The sequence below is a fragment of the Salmo trutta genome, chromosome 4, assembly GCF_901001165.1.
Source record: "Salmo trutta chromosome 4, fSalTru1.1, whole genome shotgun sequence".
In the NCBI taxonomy this organism is placed as follows: Eukaryota; Metazoa; Chordata; class Actinopteri; order Salmoniformes; family Salmonidae; genus Salmo; species Salmo trutta.
This window is the reverse complement of record NC_042960.1, coordinates 52,378,791-52,404,584: the sequence shown is the minus strand read 5'-3', so window position 1 is coordinate 52,404,584 and position 25,794 is coordinate 52,378,791. Positions and strand designations below refer to the sequence as shown.

General features: G+C 42.9%; 1 protein-coding gene and 1 pseudogene across 2 annotated transcripts in view; one reads left to right on the top strand and one right to left on the bottom strand.

Moving 5' to 3' along the window:
- The first annotated feature begins 2,160 nt into the window (after positions 1–2,160).
- Positions 2,161–6,998, top strand: LOC115193046 (MPN domain-containing protein-like; annotated as a pseudogene).
- Positions 6,999–12,317: 5,319 nt separating this feature from the next.
- LOC115192579 (endophilin-A2) overlaps positions 12,318–25,794 on the bottom strand; it is a 30,664-nt gene continuing 17,187 nt past the window's right edge. For both annotated transcript variants that reach the window (XM_029751244.1, XM_029751243.1), the window contains 3 exons: positions 22,835–22,938; positions 22,252–22,388; positions 12,318–14,937 (listed from right to left, as the gene is read on the bottom strand). In XM_029751244.1, coding sequence (XP_029607104.1) covers positions 14,744–14,937; positions 22,252–22,388; positions 22,835–22,938 — 435 coding nt within the window. In that variant the 3' untranslated portion in view covers positions 12,318–14,743. The remainder of the gene's footprint in view (positions 14,938–22,251; positions 22,389–22,834; positions 22,939–25,794) is intronic.

Sequence of the window (25,794 nt, the reverse complement as noted above, 5' to 3'; positions counted from 1 at the left end):
AAGGCTGGCTGGCATTCAGACATTAAACTCAATGGGGAGGTTGTGTCATTTAAACTAGACACTGGGGCAGCAGTGACAGCTATCCCAACTAGGCTGTATAGCTATAGCAGAGATGACCCTTTGCTCTCTACAAACAAAAAACTGTACGAACCCAGTAATAAGATTTTACCAGTGGTAGGGCACTTGGTGATTAAACTGGAGAGTAAAGACAAAAGTGCCATCCAGCCTGTCTTCGTCATTGACTCTGTAGCCAGACCGTTGCTGGGGCTGCCAGCAATTGAAGCATTGCAACTCATTGAGAGAGTGAGCGAACTGGAGGACCCAGGTGAGGTTTTCAAAAATAAATTCCCAAAAGTGTTTTCTGGTCCAGGAAGGATAGAAGGTGACTACAAAATCCGCCTGAAAGAGGATGCTGTCCCCTATGCCCTTACCACCCCCCGCCGTGTGCCTATCCCTTTATTGGCCAGAGTAAAGGAAGAGTTGGGGAGGATGGAAGAAATTGGGGCGGTGTCTAAAATAGAGAGTCCCACTGACTGGTGTGCAGGGATGGTAGTGGTCCCAAAAGCCAATGGGGACATAAGGATCTGTGTGGACATGACTAACTTGAATGAGGCACTCTGCAGAGAGAGACACATCTTACCATCAGTGGAGCAGTCACTGGCTCAGTTGGATGGTTCACAAGTCTTCACAAAGCTGGATGCCCGCTCAGGTTTCTGGCAGATACCGCTGTCATCAGAGAGTAGGGCACCCACAACGTTTATAACACTGTTTGGCCGTTACTGTTTTAATGTTTTGTCATTTGGAATCGCTTCCAGTCCTGAGCTTTTCCAAAGACGCATGTCCCAGCTGTTGGATGGGCTGAGTGGCGTCATAGTTCACGCGGACGATGTGCTCGTGTGCGGAAGGGACAGAGCAGAACATGATGTAAGGTTCACAGCAGTTCTGACCCGACTCCAGGAGACTGGCCTGACACTCAATGAAAAATGCACTTTTGCACAGTCAGAGGTTTTGTTCTTGGGACACAAAATCAGTGCAGCTGGAATAGAGCCGGATCCGGAGAAGATCAGCGCCATCACAGATATGCCCAGACCCCAGAATGTGGCTGAAGTCAGGACCTTCTTAGGCATGGCCACATATGTGGGTAAGTTCCTCCCACAGTTCTCAGATACAACCAAACCTCTGAGAGACTTACTAGCCAAAGAGAATGACTGGTCATGGGGTCACATGCAACAGATGGCGTTTAACAAAATCAAAGGAGACCTGGCCTCACAGAGAGTGCTGGCTCAGTACCGTCCCCATGCTAAGACAAAAGTATCAGCAGATGCATCATCCTTTGGGCTAGGGGCGGTCCTCACACAGATGCAGGACAACATGGAGTGGCGTCCAATAGCATACATCTCCCGAAGCGTATCCGACACAGAGCAAAGGCATGCTCAAGTGGAGACGTTGGCTATCACATGGGCATGTGAAAGGCTCAGCCAATACATTATTGGCCTGCAGTTTACAGCAGAGACTGACCACAAACCACTGTTGGCTCTGTTAGGGACAAAAGCACTGGACGACTTGCCTCCCAGAGTTCTGCGCTTCCACCTCAGATTACTGAGGTTCACCTACAAGATGGTGTATGTGCCAGGGAAGGCACTGATCACAGCAGATGCACTCTCCAGGGCCCCAATTAAACGTCCATTATCAGAGGAGGAGCAATGTCTAGAGGGTGAGGTACAGGGGTCCATTAATGCAGTAAGAGACAGCCTACCTGCATCTCAGACCAAACTGCAGCAGATTGCAGAGGAGCTACAACGGGACCACATCTGCTGACAGATAGTGCAAAAGGGGATGGCCCAGGCAGGAGGAACTGCCTCAGCTGCTGAAGCCCTATTGGGTGCACCAAAGTGACTTCCACTGTAATGGAGACCTTCTCATGAAAGGACAACGGATAGTTTTCCCAGTGACTCTACAACCAGAAATGCTAGACAGAGTGCATGATGGACACATGGGGATAACCAAATGCAGACTGAGGGCTCAACAGTCGAGACCACATCTGAGGTGGCTTGGTCTGAGTACTCAGATTGCCAAGCTGGTGGCCCAGTGTGAGGTCTGTACAAAATGTAAACCTTGTCATCCGGAGCCAATGATGGCAACGGAGCTGCCAAAGCGGCCATGGCAAAAGGTATGGGCAGATATGTTCTATTGGGAAAATGACACTTATCTGCTAGTGGTAGATTACTATTCAAGATACATTGAAATAGCAAAGGCACCCATAACCACATCAGCTGGTGTTATCAATGGATTAAAGTCAATTTTTTCCAGGCAAGGGGTTGCTGAGGTCCTGGTTACAGATAACGCTCCCCAGTTCTCTGCAAGCTCCTTTTCTGCTTTTACCGTAGAATATGACTTCACACATGTGACCAGTAGCCCCTACCATGCACAGAGTAATGGTGAGGCAGAGAGAGCTGTGAAAACAGTCAAGGGACTGCTGAAAAAGAACAAGGATCCATACAGGGCTCTGTTAGCTTACAGAGTTACACCACTGCATTATGGGCCGTCGCCTGCCGAGCTCCTGATGGGCAGGAGGCTGCGTTCGCCGTTGCCCGTCTCGCCGGCTCAGCTTAAGCCCCGATGGCCTAACAGGAAGACCTTTGCTGAGAGGGACAAACGGCTGAAACAAACGCAAACTGGAGACTTTAATCGGAGATACCGTGCTACGGAGAGGCCAGAGCTGACCGAAGGTCAACGTGTGTGGATTACAAACTCAAAGACACCAGCAATAGTGCTGAGGAAAGCGGATGCCCCACGCTCCTATGTGGTGGACACAGGCCCAGAAGAGGTACGAAGGAACAAAACACACCTCAGAGCTCTTCCAGATCTACCAGCCACACAGACTGAGGCCACAGAAAATGCACAAAAAGAGGGTGAAGGAGAGAGAATGCTCACAGAGCCACAAGCGCGCCCAAAAAGGGATGTGAAGCTACCAGAATGGCTGAAAGACTATGTTACATGAAGAGAAAGCATACTGTTGGGGACCATACCCAGCAAAAAGAGACTGTACCTAAGTTAATGTTCATACTGTGTGATTTAATGCTTTCATACTGTTTCAGGATGTGAAGTAGCATGTTAGAGAATAATACTGGCTTCCAAATTGCATTTCAGTTATGCTTCAGTGGTTATGCATGTTGAGTTCTTGTTCATGGGAGAGGGGAAGATGTGGTAGAATGTCCCTTGGGGGTATCCGTACCTATGTATGACATGCGAGGGTTAGGTTAATAAACAGGCTGGAGCTAGAACCTCGTTGTCGCCGCTCCTTATTTTAGATCATACTACACTCACAAAGGCAGTTAGGGCTATCACAAATGATCAAAAGTGACAACAAATTAGCTATGTCAAACAACTTTAAATGTAACGTCCAACAGATTATTACATTTCAACGGTGACGTGATTTATGTGGGTCACTGGGTGACTTCTTGATCTCAAAGATGTCATGACCCCTATAACAAATTCAGAGGGAATCATTTGTTGGACTTCTTTTTGTGGATGAATTGCAATGTTTGGTTCCTCATTTAATGTCAAGGTCATGGCACCGTATGTTTTAATTTGAACATGTTTTCATGACGTAATGAGAGTGGTTCCTCTCTCTAAGAGATCCCCTTTCTATTGAATGGCTTACAAATGCATTATGCATAAAATATGTGTGTGTGTCTGCGTTCACAGACTCTGAGCCACCCTTGTCTCCACAGGTCATGGAGGAGGGAGGAGAGGAAGAGGAGGAGCGAAGTCAGACCTGAGGACCCTCTCGGGTTGTGGTTCCCTGCTGAGGAGGAGAGGCATTACCCTGAGAGTGCTGCTGAAGGACAGCCTGGTAGAGCCTGGGGATGGAGTGCTGTGCATATACTATCTGGTAATGCACCTGTAACAGACTATCAGAATACATGTCCGTACACAAATACACTATATGGCCAAAAGTATGTGGACACATGCTCAACAAACTTTTCATTCGAAAATCATGGGCGTTAATATGGAGTTGGTCCCCTTTTGCAGGTATAACAGCCTCCACTCTTCTGGGAAGGCTTTCCACTAAATATTGGAACATTGCTGTGGGGACTTACTTCCATTCAGCCACATGATCATTCGTGAGGTCAGGCACTGATGTTGGGCGATAGGCCTGGCTCGCAGTCGGCTTTCCAATTCATCCCAAAGGTGTTCGGTGGGGTTAAGGCAGGGCTCTGTGCAGGCGGGTCAAGTTCTTTCACACCAATCTCGACAAACCACTTCTGTATGGACCTCACTGCATAATGTCGCTAGCACCAGCCTAAAGTTGCATCCTTCCCTCCCTCCCTAGGTTAAAACGTTTTTAGGCGACCTGTTTAATGATGGGAAGATCTGCTGGGTGGAGACGGGGCAGACCTTCAACTCTCCCAGTGCCTGGGCCAAACACTGCAAGTGCCTGGTCAACCCTGCTAAGAAGTCGGGCTGTGGGTGGGCCTCAGTGCGCTACAGGGGCCAGAAATAAGTGTAGTACAAGACCAGCTGGCTGCACAAGTACCAGCCCAGCGCAGACATGGTGAGGAGGAGAAAAAGAGGGAGGTTTGTTGATATGGAAACAAAGCTCAACAGGAAAGAGGCATCAAAAGGAAGGGATGCTGGAAGAGGGAGATTTGGAGGGAGAAGCACTGTAGAATACTGGCATCTCAAACCCTCCCTCTTCCTGTGATGTCAGAGCTTAGTGAGCGAGGTAGAAGATGACGTGATGGGAGATGAGGAAGAGGGAAAGACGGCATTGCCGACAGGTGACAAGAACAGGAAGAACAAACCTGAGCTGCATGGTGAGACATTCAATCCACCAAGAATCTGGAGAAATGGCATTATGTAATTGAAACTATGTATGGTAGAGAGTGATATGAGAAAGATGTATCTAATGGGCTCCCTCTAACAGATATCAGCCTTGTGCCCAGGAATGGAGACAGAGAGATAATCCCCATCAGATACTGCACTCTGGGTACCAGGTATGCTGCAAGGTATAATTGTGCTCATCTCAGCCTGTCTCAATAATGCATATAAGTAAGCGTCAACACTTAAACACATACTGTATATCGACAGGGATCCACACACGTTGGTGGGGTTATCAGCTTTCTCAGCCATCAAGAGATTCCAGCCTTTCCATGTGCTGTATGCAGCAACGTGATGCTTCTCATGGTAAGTCATACAGTGGTAGTAAGATAAGAAATGTAAAACTACAGTTTGAGTCTGTAAGGCTGCAGTTGGAGTCTGTTGTATTGGGGGAAAATGACAGATGTATGATCGTGTGTCCTCAGGATTTCCACTGTCTCCTGACCACCAGTGAGGTGGTGGGCTACCTCGGAGGACGATAGGACACTAACACACAACGTGAGTTTTTCCTTTAAAAGCAGAGACAGTGAGCATTCCCCAGGCTCTGGCATTACAGTAATGATCTTCAACATGTATGACCTCTGTTGTTGTGCCCTTTTGCTTGCAGTTTAAGAGCATTTCCCTGTCGCAGACAGAGATTCGGCCTTTGCTGTTGAGGAAGAGGTAAGCCCTAGTAACACTGATGATATCAGGACATGGATCAACACACGCCAATTCCATAGTATGATACAGATGTTTGTGTGAAAAACAATCAGTGACCTTTCAGATCTGCCAGAATCTGTTCATGCGAGGTCTGTCAGGTAAACATCTATAACACCAACTTATCACTATTCTACCATCCACAGCAAAGGCCCAATGACCATGGCATCCCTGTGGTGGTGGTGGTGACCTATGTACAAGATAACTTCCTGACCAGTGACATCCTGAATGAGATGGTACTGTCTGTAAACTTAGTTATCCTCATAGTAGCCATACCTATGCAAATTCATTCAAATGGTAGACCATTGGCCATTTTGTAACTGTGTTCTTCTTACTGTATTCAATTATTGTTCCACAGATGCTTCTGGTGGACTTCTACAGGGCAGCTCCTGACCTGGTACAGTTCCATCAGTTCTGGTGTCCTGATACCACCATGATGGACAAAATCAAGGTCTGTGAAACATAAGCCATTTACAACAGGAAACTGCTATGTAACACAAGTAGCATAGATTCCACACCATGTTAATCACTTAGGGCCGGATGCTAACTTGGGATCTGCGCATGATACCCAAATGATCTCACATCTCTCGTTGACATCGATACATTTGCGTGAAGTTCGTGTCATGCATGTTATCTCCAGTTAGGAATTGTCCCTGAGAGATTTTCTCCTCACCTGTTTGGTTTCGCTCTCCCTCTCTCTCCCCCAGGGCTTTCTGAAAGGCCACGCACCCAAAGACCAGAACTACTCTCAGATCCTACAACCAACTCATCAACACACACTAAGGTGGAAGAGAAACAAGTTTGTGTATAATGCACTGACCTCAAATGAAAATCTCAAAATGACACCCTATTCTACACAGATAGTAGGTTGTCATTTCTGTCCTTTGTCTGTGGTCTTAAAACTGCTGCCATGGCCTCAGGTGTACTGTAAGCTGAATGTGCACTGGCCTGATGGAGGAGATGGTGACGCCAGAGTCCGGAGGGTGAGTGTACTGTTCTCCATGGCCTTTTCTGACTGTGAGGTCTGTATCACTGACAGTGTTTGTACAGTATAACGTGATGATTTGTGCGCTGTGAATGTGTTCCCTACGTCTGCTGCCAGTGCTTGGCATCAGACTGTTGTTACAGAAGTCAACATGGAAATAAGGGTCTTCCTCTTCTCTATTACCTGTGGTATATTTATCGAAACTGTGGTCTGTGACATGTGGAAGTACTGATATGAGAACAATGCCTTGAACCTGCTAAATACACAGAACAGGATGGCACACTGACATGGCAGCTCTGCTTCTAGCTCCAAAGCAACTTCGCAGCACAAGCATTTCGCTACACCTGCAATAACATCTGCTAAATATGTGTATGTTACCAATCCAATTTGATTAAAAACACATAGTGGAACTACTTCTGTGTTTCTGTAATAGTAGTAGATTCTTGGTTTTTTTGCAGTCACTAACCATGTTTCCATCTACAGTTTTATGCTAGTAAAGTCATTGCATATGAACAAAAATCACTACAGCTGTGATGGAAACAGGAAGTTTTAGTACAATTTAATAATTGCAGACAGATAATTTGTTCGTTCTACATGGCGGGATCTTTTTGTGTTGGTAAAATTGATTTTGGGAGAAATGGAAACGACTCTATACGCAAATATTGATATAATAACCATCATATCGAAGTAAACTTGGAGTCACGCGATGACATGGTGTGTGGTCCTCCCACTACAACTCTGGAAACTATGCAGTTTATTAGGCTACAGATGAAATAAATTATGATGAACTTCACAGGCTGGTGAAAGTGCACGGTGATGAGCTTTCTGCTCCTTTCCAATAAATATCGAGGGTCTTATTCTGGTGACACAATGAGCAATGCTTGACTGCCTTTTGAAATATACAAATATTTTTGCTCTTATCCATAATAATGTAATGTAGACTAGCCTACCAGCACAGCCTACCTCTGTGCTGTTGGCTAGAGCACAGGTGCCACAACCAGAGTAGGTACATTTGTTATTTAAAGGTGCATAGGATTTTTGTTGAATTTTTGCATTGCAATTTCAGAAAATATCCATAATATATCTGCAGTAATAGTGGAATGATAGTGTTTCACAGTATAACTTACCTGCCAGTGTTGTGATTGGCTGTGATATTCGCCTATTGATTTCTCCGGCTGGAGTGGCATCTGTTGTCAAACTGGGGCGAGCTTTTGCCTGCACTGCAGACGGCTATATCGGTCTGCTAATACAGGACTATTAAAGGCCCAGTGCACTACTTTTTTAAATTCAGATTTTTCAGGGGGTGCTGCAGGACCCTCAGCATCCCTACTGTACTTCCTGCAGCTATGGGTCCACCAGTTGATAAAACCAATATTTTTTGTTGTTGAAAAGATATTTCACAACAACTTAGATGGTACAATGATTCCCTACACTATTCAGTGCTTGTTTTCTCAGAAACTGAAATCGAGTGAACAGTGTAGAATTTTAGCAACCAGGAAATTACAGAGCGATTTCCACAACCTTTTTTGAGAGTTATTTAAGATACTTTTCAGGGTTTCAGACATTTTCGGAAAATGGGCAGGGACTGCGCTGTCTTAATTTTAGGGGGAAGCTTGTTCCACCGTTGGGGTGCCAGGACAGAGAAGAGCTTTGCCTGGGCTGAGTGGATGCTGCCCTGCCGTAGGGGTGCAAGGGCCAAGAGACTAGAGGTGGCGGAACAGAGTGCTCGGGTTGGGATGTAGGATTTGAGCATATCCTGAAGGTAGGGAGGGGCAGTTCTCGTTGCTGCTCCGAGTGAGTAAACCAACACTACCCTCTGTATTATTGGCCAATGTGCAATCATTGGAAAACAAACTGGACAATCTACGATAAAGACTATCCTACCAATGGGACATTAAAAACTAATATCTTATGTTTCACCAAGACGTGGCTGAACGATGACACAGATAATATAGAGCTGGCTGACTTCTCCGTGCATTGGCAGGACAGAGCAGCTACGTCTGGTAAGACGAGGGGCGGGGGTGTGTGTCTATTTCTCAATAACTGCTGGTGCGAGATGTCTAATATTAAAGAAGTCTCGTGGTATTGCTCGCCTGAGGTAGAATACCTCATGATAAGCTGTAGACCACACTATCTACCAAGAGAGTTCTCATCTATATTCTTCGTAGCTGTCTATTTACCACCACAAACCGATGCTGGCACTAAGACCGCATTCAAAGAGCTGTATAAGACCATAAGCAAACAAGAAAATGCTCAACCAGAAGCGGCGCTCCTAGTGGCCGGGGACTTTATTAATGCAGGCAAACCTAAATCAGTTTGACCTAATTTCTACAAGCATGTCACATGTGCAACCAGAGGAAAAAAACTCTAGACCACCTTTACTCCACACACAGAGACGCATACAATGCTCTCCCTCGCCCTCTATTTGGCAAATCTGACCATAATTCTTTCCTCCTGATTCCTGCTTACAAGCAAAAACTAAAACAGGAAGTACCAGTGACTCGCTCAATACGGAAGTGGTCAGATGATGCGGATGCTACACTACAGGACTGTTTTGCTAGCACAGATTGGAATATGTTCTGGGATTCATCCAATGGCATTGAGGAGTATACCACCTCAGTCACCGGCTTCATCAATAAGTGCATCGACTACGTCGTCCCCACAGTTACCGTACGTACATTTCCCTTCCAGAAGCCATGGATTACAGGCACCATCCACAAGGAGTGGGACACTAATCCGGACGCTTATAAGAAATCCCAATATGCCCTCAGACGAACTATCAAACAGGCAATACTGGGCTAAGATTGAATCCTACTACACCGGCTCTGACGCTCGTCGGATGTGGCAGGGCTTGAAAACTATTACAGACTACAAAGAGAAACCCAGACGAGAGCTGCCCACTGACGCAAGCCAACCAGACAAGCTAAATGCCTTTTATGCTCGCTTCGAGGCAAGCAAAACTGAAGAATGCATGAGAGCACCAGCTGTTTTCCGGATGACTGTGTGATCACGCTCTCCATAGCCGATGTGAACATTCACAAAGCAGAAGGGGCCAGACGGATTACCAGGACGTGTACTCAAAGCATGTGTGGACCAACTTGCAAATGTCTTCACTAACATTTTAAACCTCTCCCTGGCCGAGTCTGTAATACCTGCATATTTCAAACATACCACCATAGTCCCTGTGCCCAAAAAAGCAAAGGTAACCTGCCTAAATGATTACCGCCCCATAGCACTACCGCCCCGTAGCACAACACCATCATGCCAGAAACCCTAGACCCACTCCAATTCGCATACCGCCCCAACAGATCAACAGATGACGCAAACTCACACTCCACACTGCCCTTTCCCACCTAGACAAAAGGAACACCTATGTGAGAATGAGGTTCATTGACTACAGCTCAGCGTTCAACACCATAGTGCCCACAAAGCTTATCACTAAGCTAACGACCCTGGGACTAAACACCTCCCTCTGCAACTGGGTCCTGGACTTCCTGACGGGCCACCCCCAGGTGGTAAGGGTAGGCAACAACACATCTGCCACGCTGATCCTCAACACTGGGGCCCCTCAGGGGTGCGTGCTTAGTCCCCTCCTGTACTCCCTGTTCATCCACGACTGCGTGGCCAAGCACAACTCCAACACCATCATTAAGTTTGCTGACGACTAAACAGTGGTAGGCCTGATCACCGACAACGATGAGACAGCCTATAGGGAGGAGGCCAGGACAAAAATCTCTCTCTCAATGTGAGCAAGACAAAGGAGCTGATTGTGGACTATAGGAAAAGGAGGGCTGAACAGGCTTCCATTAACATCGACAGGACTGAAGTGGAGCGGGTCGAGAGTTTCAAGTTCCTTGGTGTCCACATCACCAACAAACTATCATGGTCCAAACACACCAAGATAGTCGTGAAGAGGGCTCGACAACACCTTTTCTCCCTCAAGAGACTTGGCATGGGTCCCCAGATCCTCAAAATGTTCTACACCTGCACCACCGAGAGGATCCTGACCGGTTGCATCACTGCCTGGTATGGCATCTGACTGTAAGGCGCTACAGTGGGTAGTGTGTACAGCCCAGTACATCACTGGGGCCAAGCTTCCTGACATCCAGGACCTATATACTAGTTGTGTCAGAGGAAGGCCTAAAAAATGGTCAAAGACTCCAGTCACCCAAGTCATAGACTGTTCTCTCTGCTACCACATGGAAAGCAGTACCAGAGCGTCGAAGACTGCTGAACAACTAATCAAATGGCCACCCGGACTATTTACATTGACCCCCTGTACTACCTGTTCACCCACTACTGCGTGGCCATGCCCTACTCCAACACCATTATTATGTTTGCTGACGACACCAGTGTTTTTACACTGCTATTACTCGCTGTTTATTATCTATGCATAGTTACTTTACAAATGACCTCGACTAACCTGTACCCACGCACATTGACTTGGTACCGGTACCCCCTGTATATAGCCTCGTTATTGTTATGTACCGTAAATTCCGGACTATAAGCCGCAACTTTTTTCCCAGGCTTTGAACCTCGCGGCTTAAACAATGACGCGGCTAATATATGGATTTTTCCCACTTTCAATTTTTTTTTCTCCAAAAAAACACATTCTGTGACGTGCTCAGTTTTTTGGCGGCATGAAGCTTTCATTAGACCAATGAAATTGCCGAACGGGTTACGGTCAAACAACTTTTTTGTTTACGGTTTAGATTAAATCGAGCGCTCTCAAACTTCATCATTCTGATTACGGTAGTCATTTTGTCACCCTCATCATGGCAAAGACACGGAGAAATGCATATGATGCAGCTTTCAAGTTGAAGGCGATTGATCTGGCTGTTGGAAAAGGAAATAGAGCTGCTGCACGGGAGCTTGGTCTTAATGAGTCGATGATAAGACGTTGGAAACAGCAGCGTGAGGAATTGACTCAGTGCAAAAAGACAACTAAAGCTTACTGCTAATTTTAAATTTTTTGTTACAAGCCGTGTTTCGTTAAAGCCTATTTATTTTTGTTACAAGCCGTGTTTCGTTAAAGCCTGTGTAAAGTTAATTTGTTTCAATGTACCGGTAGGCACCTGCGGCTTATAGACATGTGCGGCTTATTTATGTTCAAAATAATATATTTTTTAAAATTCAGTGGGTGCGGCTTATATTCAGGTGCGCATAATAGTCCGGAAATTACGGTATATTTCTTGTTACTTTTTGATTGATTAGATTTTTTTACTTTAGTAAATATTTATTGAACTCTTTCTTTAACTGCATTGTTAGTTAAGGGCTTGTAAGTAAGCATTTCACGGTAAGGTTTATGAGGATTTTAAAATATTTGCATGAAAATCTGTCGCCAGTCGAATGGAAACCTAGCTATAGACAGAATTAATTGCACACCATTTACAATCATAGAATATCATCAAAAGTAAAATCCTGATCTAGCACAATATTTGTAATAAAATACAATGGTAAAATATGCAATATATACGAGACAATATATTGCATATTTTAACATTCTATTTTATAAAACATTGTATTTTACTGTCTGCTCACTGTTAGTGTTGATGGTGCTTTGGAAAGAACTACACTGCCACCTTTTGTCCCACCAACCTACTGAACATTTCCATCAAAAACACAAAATAAATGATTAGTTTAGATTCCACCTCCTCACATGCATTAACATTTGGGCAATTAAGCAGTAATAGTTTTACACTTATGATCAAAACATTATTTTCAAAAACAGTCCGTACACAGTACAAAATGCTTGGGTGACATTTATTTATTAAAAGACGGTAGAAGGGAGAAAACAAGAGAAAGTAAGTACAAATATTATTTTATAATACATGACAAGATATTGCAGTTAAATTTGACATACCATACAATGACATACCAAAAGTAAAAAGAAAACTTGAACTAAAATACATACATTTACAAGGTATTGGATAGCCCTACATGCAAAGATTCATTTCAAAAAAAAATTTGTGAATGTTTTGTATGTAAAAAGTTCTATTGAGTACCAGAATTATCTTTTTTAGTTCAAGTGATAATTCTGGTTCTCCAACAGATTAGACAGAAATGACCCTTTTTAAAAAGTGTAGTGTGTCACAAAAGCAAGTGTACACATGCACAACCGTCTGTACACAGCAACGTGCCAAGGCTGGAGATGAACAGAACCCTTAGTACAGAAATTCATGACCATAGTAAGTAGCTTGGTTATTTTGGTTCATTTTCCTAATTTCTTTCCCAAAGGCACTGAAGCACTAAATTATGTTTGTTTGTTTTGAACTCTTATTGGTGTGTGATCCAGTCAGCACCAGGTTGCTCTGTATCAGTCCACCACTGCACTCTGTCATTGAAATGAATGGAACCCAGGCCTGTAAATGTATGGGAGAGCTCTAACACCAGAGAGGAGGTGTTGTGAGAGACAGAGCAGAGTGGTGGATGGAGGGAGCAGGCTGGAAGAGAGAATAGTAGCTAAAGGTAGCCTAGACCTCAACACTGAGGGGAGAGAAATATGTGAATGAAAAAGTGCATTGCAGCATGTGTGACTCAATCATATCCACAACTATCAATCATGGAGGGTCTTTAAGCTCTGATAGTATGCATCTTGGTAGCAGGGGCTTTTCCAAACAGAACCATCATCACAAAAACCATATTATTATTCAGTTTCCCAGTCATTTCCTCATTCAGTATTTACTATATTTGACACCCTACGCAGTCCTGTCCAGCAGCACACACCAACCCCTCCTACTATGAGACCTGGGGAGGAGTGTGATAACCAACGAAGTAGTAAATAATACTTAATACAGACGTGAATGAATGAGATTTCCTGATCCTAAAGAACTTCAGTCTCACACACACATCTGAAATGAGTCCCATGTTTATGTGCACTATGTGGGAGGCAGATGGAGACACTGCCAGCAGCGTGGTTGTCTATGGATGTACTGGGACAAGCCGACCAGACAGGCACCTCACCATATCACATCATGGTTCACACACCATGTACTCTATTCTATTTGGCATTTTTAGCTGTGTTTCCTCTATTGAACAGATGGACAGACAGGAAAACTAAAAACACACAGGCCCTGAATGTTGCTAACGTCACGAAATGTCCAGTAGCCCTTGGGGAAAATGTTTTCTTATAAATGTTAACTAGACCCAAAATCAAACAGTTTTCTCCTCAGGGGCATCAGTCTCTGACTGTCTGGGTTTGAACATCCTTTCAGTAGAGGCCTCCAACTACACATTACTTACACAGTCCCTCACACATACATCAACAATCTCATTGGAGGACCAAGGTGCAATTTAACCATTTAGCTGTACATTAACAAACGAGGCTTAGACCAAAACAAATCAAATGCAGACCATAGCAAAACTAAACAATGTCTGATGCCCTTCATGCTCTCCTGTGGCTCAGGCATACAGAATGTACATAGGTTTGTAAATCTACTGACTGTAAATGGATCATTACTACAAGGCATTGCTGTAGTTGTTTACTGAGGAGGATGGTTGTGTTAGCCTGGCCAGCAGGGGGCTTCAAGAGATGTAGTCCAGTCAAAATCCACTATTTGCAAGGCTGTGCAGTTGCAGTGTCTGACATACTTGCCTTGTAAATAAGGCGAATATTCAGTCCATACTAAAATGTGGGACTTAGAGAAATGTGGGATGTGTGAAATACATTTTTTGTTTTGAAACTAAGAAAAATAAAAAGACATGGCTTTACAAGTGGTATAGTTTACAGTCAGAACCAGCTAAACTGCAGATGTTAATGTATTCTGCTGCTTACAGGTACGTAACTTTACATTCAAAAATAAATTGTTACCATTAAAATTTTGATACATTTCATGTGAAACTTCTATTTTCTGTAAAGATATGTGGTTGACAGAAAACGTTACTTTAGAACGTTAGTCTGGTTGAGTCAGGTTCTTCATGTCTGTGTCCGTATGTCAGTCTTTCGTTTTCGCTTGTAGGGCAGGGGGATCATATTCAAATCTCTTTTTCTTTGAACTGGAATGTGAGAAGCCACCATTTTCCAATTTTCCTCCTTCAAATGTGAAGATAAAAACGTGCCAAAGAGTACAGGTACATCTGTGATGATGGTGAAGATGAGGACGAAGACTCTAGGATCTGTCCCACAGATTCAACTGGCTCCTCATTCCCTCTCTCATGTACTCTCTAAGGCACTCTTTAGTTTGTCAGGGGGACAACAATCTCCACGTAGTTGAGAGGGAAAAATCCTGATTGGCCATGCAGCATGCCTTCGTACCAGTTCTCGTCGATCTGATTGGTCAGGGTGATGATATCGCCCTCCTTGAAGCCCAGCTCTCCCTCATTCTCCGGGTCAAAGTCATACAGGGCCTTACAGCATGGCTGTTCTGAAACTGAACGACAGAAAGAGGAGAGAGAGGGATGGAAAACGGAGAGAGAAGGTTGAAAAAGTGTACATCATACCAGACAGTGATAGACTAATCCCATCTCTCTCTCTGTCCGTACGTCCCACCCTCCTTCTGCTGGCTAACAGAGCTGGACAGTCAGATTATGGTTTTAGGTTTTCACACGGCACCCTGTTTGTTAGCTTATGGTTCACACTGTAGTTGAAGTATTAGTAGGTGTGGCTGGGTTGTGAAATGAACACACTGCAGGCTCAGACAGTGTGAGGAGTGACCGAGTGCTAGAAAGATGACCTGGCCCCCCATACAGCCCCGTGTTGTTCTGATCAAAGAATGAATGTAACAGAGCAACATCTCAAAAAGGTTATTTGAATATCCTAAAAACATAAGGTAGTCAAAGGATTAATGAGAGGGAAATAATATCATTAGCCTATAGAAAACTCTAATGAGAGTTGAAGCTTATTAAGAAAGAAATGATCCATGCAGGCTGGGAAAATCCCTCTGTGAGGTTGAAAACAAAATGGCCAATAACACATCCTCCTACTAGACCTCTCAAAACAAAATATATAGTTATGAACAGTAGCTTATTTCACAATATTCTAGCCTACAGTGTGGCCTAAAATTGTTGTGGATTTCAAAATAAAATTAGAATTAAAGTTTATAGAATAAGCAAACAATCAATATTATTTCACGAGGCAAATAAAACAATTATTATGCAGTTCTGAAGACGGCAGACTGCTTCTATCCAGCTCATGATGTAGGACTATAACCTATCTCACTACGGCAAGACAGCCCGTTCCCTCATCAGACAGTCACTGCTCCATCATGTGTGCGTCACACAGATACACACACGCAAACCTGTTCTGCTCCTCCACCAGAAAGTAATATCAGAAAAGATTAGTCATTTCCTCTGCCTAGGCTGTCAACAACATCTTTTGTCATGATTTGTCGCTTTCACTTCTAATTATTATTATTAAAAAAAAAATGTTGGGGGGGGGGACGAGAATTGCCTTCAGAAAGTACTCACACCCCTTGACAATTTCCACATTTTGTTGTGTTACAGCCTGAATTTAAAATTCATTAAATGTAGATGTTTTTGTCACTGGCCTATACACAATAGCCCATAATGTCAATGTGGACTTAAGCTTTTTATTTGTATAATTTTTTTAAATAAAAAACATTTAAAGCTGAAATGTTCAGGAGTGAAAATGTGCTTGTTGCTGAACAAGTCAGATAAGTTGCATGGACTCACTTTGTTTGCAAAATTGTGTTTAACATGATTTTTTTGTGACAATGTCATCTCTGTACCCCACACAAAATTATCTGTACGATCCCTCAGTCAAACTGTGAATTTCAAACACAGATTCAACCACAAAGACCAGGGAGGATTTCCAATGCCTCGCAAAGAACAGCACCTATTGGTATATTGGTAAAAATAGAAATATCAGACATTGAATATCACTACATTCTAATGCAGTTGCAGGAGAGGAAGGAAACCGCTCAGGGATTTCACCATGAGGCAGGCCAAGCGTGACTTTAAAACAGTTAAGAGTTTAATGTTTATGATAAGACTAAACTGAGGATGGATCAACAACATTGTAGTTAAGCCACAATACTAATTGACAGAGTGAAAAGGAAGCCTAGACGGAATATAAATATTCCAAAACATGCATCATGTTTGCAACTAGGCACTTAAGTAATAATACAAAAAATGTGGCAAAGCGATTAACTTTTTGTCCTGAATACAAAGTGTTATGTTGGGGGCAAATCCAATACAACACATTACTGAGTACCACTCTTCATAATTTCAAGCATAGTGATGGCTGCATCATGTTATGGGTATGTTTGTTATGTTAAGGACTGGGGAGTTTTTCCAGGATAAAAAAATAAACAGAATGGAGCTAAGCACAGGCACAATCCTAGAGGATTTTGGGAGATGAATTCATCTGTCAGCAGGACAATAACTTAAAACACAAGGCCAAATCTACACTGGAGTTGCTTACCAAGAAGACAGTCAATGTTCCTGAGTGGCTGAGTTACAGTTTTGACTTAAATCTGCTTGAAAATTTATGGCAAGACCTGAAAATGGTTGTCTAGCAATGATCAACAACCAATTTTACAGAGCTTAAAGAATTTTGAAATTAATAAAAATGGGCAAATCTTGCACAATCCAGGCGTGGAAAGCTCTTAGAGACCCAGAAAGACTCACAGCTGTAATCACTGCCAAAAGGTGATTCTAACACGTATTGACTCAGGGGTGTGAATACTTAAGTAAATTAGATATTTTTGTATTTCATTTTTTATAAATTTGCAAAAATCTCTAAAAATCATGTTGTTTTCACGTTGTCACGACACCTACGGAAGGTGGCGCCCCTCCTCGCCCGGGCGGCGCTCGGCGGTCGTCGTCGCCGGCCTACTAGCTGCCATCGATTTATGTTTCACATTCTGTTAGTTAGGCCTAGGTTAGTTGCGCACCTGTTTTGTGTTAGTTGTTAGTGGGGAGGGGTATTTAGGCTTGTTAGTTAGGTTTGTTGTTTGTGCGGGATTGTTCGTTTGTCAGGGTGTGTTTTTCATGTGGTTCTGTATATTTTGGAGTTACGCTATTCCTTTTGGGCTGCGTCCCTGGTTACGTTCTTTTAAGGGTGGTGTGTTACTTTTGCACACCTTGCACTCCATACCTTGCATATTTTCCGTGTGGATATTTTTATTAAATTCATTAACGGAATCTTTCTGTCTCCTGCGCCTGACTCTTCGGAATCCACAAGCCACCCATTGTGACACACGTTGTCATTATGGGGTACTATTGTGTGTAGATGGGTGAGAGAGAAAAAACAAGGGGTATGAATACTTTCTGAAGGCACTGTACATGGGCTCCGATATGATACAGGAAGGATACTTTTCATACTGAACTAAAATGTCTGGTGGACATTGCTGCAGTCAGCATGCCAATTGTACACTCCCTCAAAACATGAGACATCTGTGGCATTGTGTTGTGTGACGAAACTGCACATTTTAGAGTGGCCTTTTCTTGTCCCCAGCACAAGGTACACCTGTGTAATAATCATGTTGCTTAATCAGCTTATTGATATGCCACACCAGTCAGGTGGATTAATTATCTTGGCAAAACAGAAATGCTCACTAACAGGGATGTAAACAAATTTGTGCACAAAAGTTGAGATGTTTTTTTTTGTACCTATGGAAAAATTCTGGGATCTTTTATTTCAACATGGGAACAACAATTTACATGTTGCGTTCATACTTTTGTTCAGTATAGTTTGAAATGTTTCGGTGCGATTCGGTTTGATTAGAGAACGAATTGATGCGTTTCTGTTCAATGCACTAAAATGTTGAATAAACACATTCGTTTTCTCTTTTTAATTAAAATCTGCTGCTGATGGATGGATCTTTCTGAGCTGACTTGTGTGTGTGTAAATGATGTATGTACTATGGAAGCACCTGATCTGAGCCATAAAGGAGACTAGGCATCTACCACCCCACTATCAGATTGGGGGGGGGGGGGGGCAATGTAGCCAGTTTGTCTCCCCACTTTGGTTCTGAAATCACCATCACCCACCAATTAACTAGTAATTTTTTCAGATTAAGTGATTGAGCTAGTAATGTATCAATATTTATCGTTTACAAATTGGCTATGACATAGCCAATGAATATATCGCACAACTTGGATTTCACACCATCTCAAAATCAAATGGTTTTGACCGTTTGGAAGTTTACAGAGAGATCTTCTCTTCTCCTCTCATGTCGGCCGTGCGATTCGCAAAAGTGATTGCTCGTTATAAAATTATCAACTTAACCCTGTATATCTAAAAATGACCATATACACTGATTATTTAAAGCAAAACTACCAAAACTATTACTGATTGTGATCCTAAAATATAGTGTAAACCAGATGAGTTGTGTTGCCGGTAGCTTACTTTTATTCCGGTAAAACACCATTTTCAACAGCGCATAGATGTCAATAACCTAGCGAATTACATAGGTTGTCACTCAACTAAATAAGCCTAATATCACGGAAGCCATTTTAGCATTTGAATGCTGAAGGTGCCGCACAGATGTGCAAGATCAGGAACAGGCACCTACCTTGCGTTGGTCAGAGTGCAGTTTGAGAAGGCTACTGATATTTGCCTGGAGTTGTTCGGCACACATGCAAAATGAGATCAATGACTATCAACACAGTTACATGCAGTTCGACACAGAGAGAGGACGCATAATGTTCGTGTAGGTTTTCTGACCGATACATGCTATATTTGGATTGGTTTGGGGTCTGTGGGATGATGCATTCGGGGACCGATGTGTATTGGTGAATCATTACATCTCTAGTGCTAAATGCTCTGCAGTTCTGCATTTTGTTTGCAAACATAGTAGTTATCGAGCTGGTTAGCTTCTTTCAAAATCAAGCTTCTCTTGGTAACAGCAGATAATCCCCTACTGAGTATCATAGTGTTTTTTAGTTACTTGTATAACATTGAGCTGGGATGTCTGTCCTGCAAATAGTTTATGTCAGAGACATATATGCATTAGCATTTAGCTAGCATTCGCTATGGGATTCTACATGTACAGGTTAGCATTGCTAACCTTCGGATTACAGAGGCTCAGTGGGGTTTGAAAACAGCGCCAATTGTGTTCAGTGCCAATATCCCGGGATGGTACAAGGTCAGTTTAAAGGTATGACAATCTGGATACGCCCCATGCCTAGTACATAATCACGATAGGACAAAGGTTGACATCGCCCAACCCTAGAACACAGTGGCTAGGACTGGAGGGGCACAGGAAGTCCATATCTTACTCATAGGATGGAACAGAGAGCCTGCCTGTCAGTCTCAAAACACACACATAAACACAAACATGCAAAAGTAGTGAAACCACACACTGATGGCTGTAACAATCCCAGTGACAGTGTTTTGCATCATCTCTGTGAGACCAACCCTTCTGAAGTTCTTCTGACCCTGCCCCCTCACTCACGCCATCCCCCTCTGACCCTGCCCTATTCCCTCACGCCATCCCCCTCTGACCCTGCCCTATTCCCTCACGCCATCCCCCTCTGACCCTGCCCTATTCCCTCACGCCATCCCCCTCTGACCCTGCCCTATTCCCTCACGCCATCCCCCTCTAACCCTGCCCTATTCCCTCACGCCATCCCCCTCTGACCCTGCCCTATTCCCTCACGCCATCCCCCTCTGACCCTGCCCTATTCCCTCACGCCATCCCCCTCTGACCCTGCCCTATTCCCTCACGCCATCCCCCTCTGACCCTGCCCTAATCCCTCACGCCATCCCCCTCTGACCCTGCCCTATTCCCTCACGCCATCCCCCTCTGACCCTGCCCTATTCCCTCTCGCCATCCCTCCATCTCACTCTGACCCTGCTCCCTCTCTCCATCCATCTCCCTCTAAGCTCAGGCAGCTCATGGCCATGGCTCTAACACCAGGCTTTTTGTCTCAAAAAATGTCCTCTTTGTACCAGCTTACCCCACAGGCAGTTGGCACAGGGCATTCTCCCCCGATTGGTCAGTTAGGCAGGGCGGCCAGCTCTAGGAATATTCTTGGTGGTTCCAAACATCTTCCATTTAAGAATAATGGAGGCCACTGCGTTCTTGGGGACCTTTAATGCTGCAGAAATGTCTTGGTACCCTTCCCCAGATGTGTGCCTCAACCTCATGGCTTGGTTTTTGCTCTGACATGCACTGTCAACTGGCTTTACAAATCATGTCCAATTAATTGTTTTACCACAGTTGTAGTTGTAGAAATATCTCAAGGATGATCAATGGAAACAGGATGTACCTGAGCTCAATTTCAAGTCTCATTGCAAAAGGTCTGAATACTTATAAGGTATCATTTGTTTTTATTTTTAATACATTTGCTAAAATGTCTAAAACACTTAACACTTTTTTTACTACATGATTCCATGTGTTATTTCATAGTTTTGATGTCTTCACTATTATTCTACAATGTAGACAATAGTAAAAATAAAGAAAAACCCTGGAATGACTGGTACTGTGTGTGTGTATTCATATTCCTGGACTTATTCCACATTTTGTTGTGTTACAGCCTGAATTCAAAAACAATTATCCTCACCCATCTACACACAATACCCATAATGGCAAAGTGAAAACATGTTTTTAGACATTTTTGCAAATATATTGAAAATTAAATACAGAAACCCTAGTTATTGTCCTCTTGAAAGGTGAATTTCTCCCCCAGTGTCTGGTGGAAATCAGACTGAACAACGTTTTCCTCTAGGATGTTGTCTGTGCTTAGCTCAATTACTTTATTTTTTTGTTTAACACTATCATTGCAAACAGAGTGAGTCCGTGCAACTTATTATGTGACTTGTTAAGCAAATTAACTGCTGAACTTATTTAGGCTTGCATAACAAAGGGGTTGAATACATATTGACTCAAGACATTTCAGCTTTTCATTTTTAATTGATTTGTAAAAATTTAGAAAAACATAATTCCACTTTGACATTATAGGGGTATTTAATGATTGAACTGAAAGTGGGTTCAGTCCAAACTCTGTAGTGACAGGACTATGGCCTGAGGTGGTCCACCAGCATGTGTGTGGCTATGTGCCATTTCAGAGGCAGCCAGTGCAGGTCCTTAAACTGTCAATCAAAAAGCTCTAGGCTTCGTATCTAAAAATTGCTGGTAAACATTTCAACCAGAGAAACAACCAAACCCAATGAGGAACCCAATCAAATGAATGAGTTCTTAAAATGACCTGTTTCTCAAATATTTTGAGTACATAATAATGGATTATTTCAATCACAGAACTTACATTCTAGAGCTTTTGATTTGATACATGTAGTTCACTGATACGATTGCATCTACCATTTCACAAAAGTAGGTCGGCTGTCTCTGACAAACAAACACACTCTCACTCACATCCCTACAGGAGGTCTTTTGCCTTTTGGTAGGCCGTCATTGTAAATAAGAATTGGTTCTTAACTGATTTGCCTAGTTAAATAAAGGTTAAATTAAAAAAAAGTTAACATTTGGTGTGGAGGAAGGGTGACTCTGACGTCACAGGAGAAGAGGGCAACCAGCTGAAAGCTGCCTGCACCCCTCTCTTGTTCATTCACCCTCTCTCACACATTCACGTGCATGCTCACACATACACACATGTGCACGCACACAGACAACCAACTCATCCTATGACAGACACACACATTCATACCACACTCCAAAGTATGGAAGTGAATCTCTAAATCTGCATTAGTGAAATATTTGAAAGAAATTCCTTTTCGATGAGCTGATATATACAGTAGGTAGCATGTGCAACCGTCTTACCTGAGTTGCGGGAGGGTGGTGGGCCAACTGAGATCGTGTAGCCACCATTGGTTGATTGGTTGTCACTATCAAAGTCAAAGATGGGTTTGGCCTTAGGTGTGTACTCACGACGTGGTCGGTTCTGGGCCTCGTTCATCCTGAAGAGAAGAAAGATAGAGAAGCCTGGCAGATCTCAGTTATCAGTAGACTCAATATTAGAAAGGGTACTCAAATATACACCATTCATAATCAAAAATATTCTAAAAGAAACTAAGGGAATGACTATCTTGACGCTTCTGTTATATTTTACAGCTAACAGTTAAACCCCTGGGTCAACCAGTGTGTTGTAGACAGTTTTTCTGTGATTAAGGGCCTTGGATGTTACCATGCAGATCCACAGAAGAACACATTGAGACAGATTATGGCGAGGGCTGTTGTGACTAGACTAGGCAGTATGAGAGGGCTGGGCTGGTAACGGGGCTGGGCACAGGGCTGGGATTGGTGAGTGGGTCTACTGTATCTCTATCATGACACTGCACACATAAGCTTGAAGTGACTGTACAGGAAAGATGGGCAGTGGAACTAGAGACACGTGTGTACCTACCTGTCCCTTAGTTTGTCTGAGAGCTCGTCCAGGATCTGTGTGGCCTGTCTGTGGTACTGCAGCTGGGACTCCACCAGAGACGACAGCTGGCTCACCTGCTCTATCTGCACAGAGACCCACACAAAGAGCAGGATATGGTTACTAACTGTGAACGTTTAAATGAAATTCGGATCCTTAACGTTAAGAAAAATATCTAACCAACGAACAATGTTTTATTTTTATTTTCTTCACTAAATAAAAAATAATAATCACAGTGTAGTTATCACAAAACATTATTTTAAGTGTTATAGCCTAACTAGATGATAGGTTATGAAGGGCCTGGGGAAAGTTGTGTAATTTAATGTTAGACAGCGATATCGTTGATGCAGAAAGTAAACCACATAGTGGGTCAATTTCGGCAACAACTAAAGCCTGCATGTTTCAGTTTGGCTGGCACAGAGCTGAGTCGGCTAAGCGAACCAAACGAGTGTGTTCGTATACTCCCTTAAAAGACCGTCGCAAGAAAAAATGTAAATAATAAAATAAATAAAATGGCAATAGTACTGTTTGTCCATCTTGAGACGCCGTAGCCAGTATACACTTCGTCAAATTAGTCAGAATTAATCTATGATAACTCAAGAAATCTGTCATTAAATTTGACATTTTTGCAGAGATCTTAGGCAATTTTACATCTAATTATGTTTGGTTCAGTATTTTTCAAGTGAAGAAATTTCCATAAACACGATTTGTCTCTCGTTAGATGACAACATTTAATTGAAGAATCCCTACTGTTTGACTATCAGTGCAGCGTTTGAGAGGGTTTATCTAATGTTCCCTTGTTATATTTTAGCTCATCTCGCTCTGGCTAGCATTAGTTGTTGATCTTGTTGTTGATGTGCATAACTGAGGGGCAGATAGCCTACCTTTTCATAGTTGTTTGATCAATAGAACTGTAAACTTCTTAAAATGTAAGAAGACTCCCGTTGTATTTAAAGTTGAAGTCGGAAGTTTACATACACCTGAGCCAAATACATTTAAACTCAGTTTTTCACAATTCCTGACGTTTAATCCTAGTAAAAATTGCCTGTCTTAGGTCAGTTAGGATCACCACTTTATTTTAAGAATGTGAAATGTCAGAATAATAGTAGAGAGAATGATTTATTTCAGCTATTATTTCTTTCATCATATTCCCAGTGAGTCAGAAGTTTACATACACTCAATGAGGTATTTGGTAGCATTGCCTTTAAATTGTTTAACTTGGGTCAAACGTTTTAGTTAGCCTTCCACAAGCTTCCCACAATAAGTTGGGTGACTTTTGGCCCATTCCTCCTCACAGAGCTGGTGTAACAGTCAGGTTTTTAGGCCTTGCTCCACACGCTTTTTCAGTTATGCCCACAAATTTTCTACAATATTGAGGTCAGGGCTTAGTGATGGTCACTCCAATACCTTGACTTTGTTGTCCACAACTTTGGAAGTATGCTTGGGGGCATTGTCCATTTGGAAGACCTGTTTGGGACCAAGCTTTAACATATCCACATAATTTTCTTCCCTCATGATGCCATCTATTTTGTGAAGTGCACCAGTCCCTCCTGCAAAGCACCCCCACAACATGATGCTGCCACCCCCGTGCTTCACGGTTCGGATGGTGTTCTTCGGCTTGCAAGCCTCCCCCCTGTTCCTCCGAACATAACAATGGTCATTATGGCCAAACGGTTCTATTTTTGTTTCATCAGACCAGAGGACATTTCTACAAAAAGTACAATCTTTGTCCCCATGTGCAGTTGCAAACCATAGTCTGGCTTTTTTATGGCAGTTTTGGAGCAGTGGCTTCTTCCTTGCTGAGTAGACTTTCAGGTTATGTTGATATAGGACTCGTTTTACTGTGGATATAGATACTTTTGTACCTGTTTCCTCCAGCATCTTCACAAGGTCCTTTGCTGTTATTCTGCGACTGATTTGCACTTTTCACACCAAAGTACTTTCATCTCTAGGAGACAGAACGCGTCTCCTTCCTGAGCGGTATGACGGCTGCGTGGTCCCATGGTGTTTATACTTGCGTACTATAGTTTGTACAGATGAACGTGGTACCTTCAGGCGTTTGGAAATTACTCCCAAGGATGAACCAGACTTGTGGAGGTCTACATTTTTTTCCTGAGGTCTTGGCTGATTTCTTTTGATTTTCCCATGGTGTCAAGCAAAAAGGCACTGAGTTTGAAGGTAGGCCTGGAAATACATCCACAGGTACATCTCCAATTGACTCAAATTATGTCAATTAGCCTATCAGAAGCTTCTAAAGCCATAACAATTTTCTGCAATTGTCCAAGCTGTTTAAATGCACAGTCAACTTAGTGTATGTAAACTTCTGACCCACTGGAATTGTGATACAGTGAATTATAAGTGAAATAATCTGTCTGTAAACAATTGTTGGAAAAATGTATTGTGTCATGCACAAAGTAGATGTCCTAACCGATTTGCCAAAACTATAGTGTGTTAACAAGAAATTTGTGGAGTGGTTGAAAAAACATTTTTTTATTGACTCTAACCTAAGTGTATGTAAACTTCCAACTTCAACTGTACATATTTGCAGAAATACATTCAGGTGTATTTTGTGGCTTCTGGCGAATACGTTCTAATAATCTAAAGTTGCGCTTTTTCTACTACCTGTAAACACACAGGCTTATTTGCATAAAGACCTACTGTAGCTCTGATTGGCAAAGGCACACCGGTCTGCGTAAACTCCAGTCCTGGACGAGACAGATGGTTTTATTACGGTACCTATTAATTGTCCAAAAGCACGGCCGCTTTGCCACTATATATTGCTATTGAATTTTCACAAATGCACAAACATTCTAAGAATTTATGAAAACATGAAAAGGACCATAATAAAATGAGTAAGTACTTGCTTGTCAGAAAATCTTTTTTTTTTTTTAAAGTGTCATTCTTCCTATGGGAGTATATTAACAGATTTTTATACGATTTCA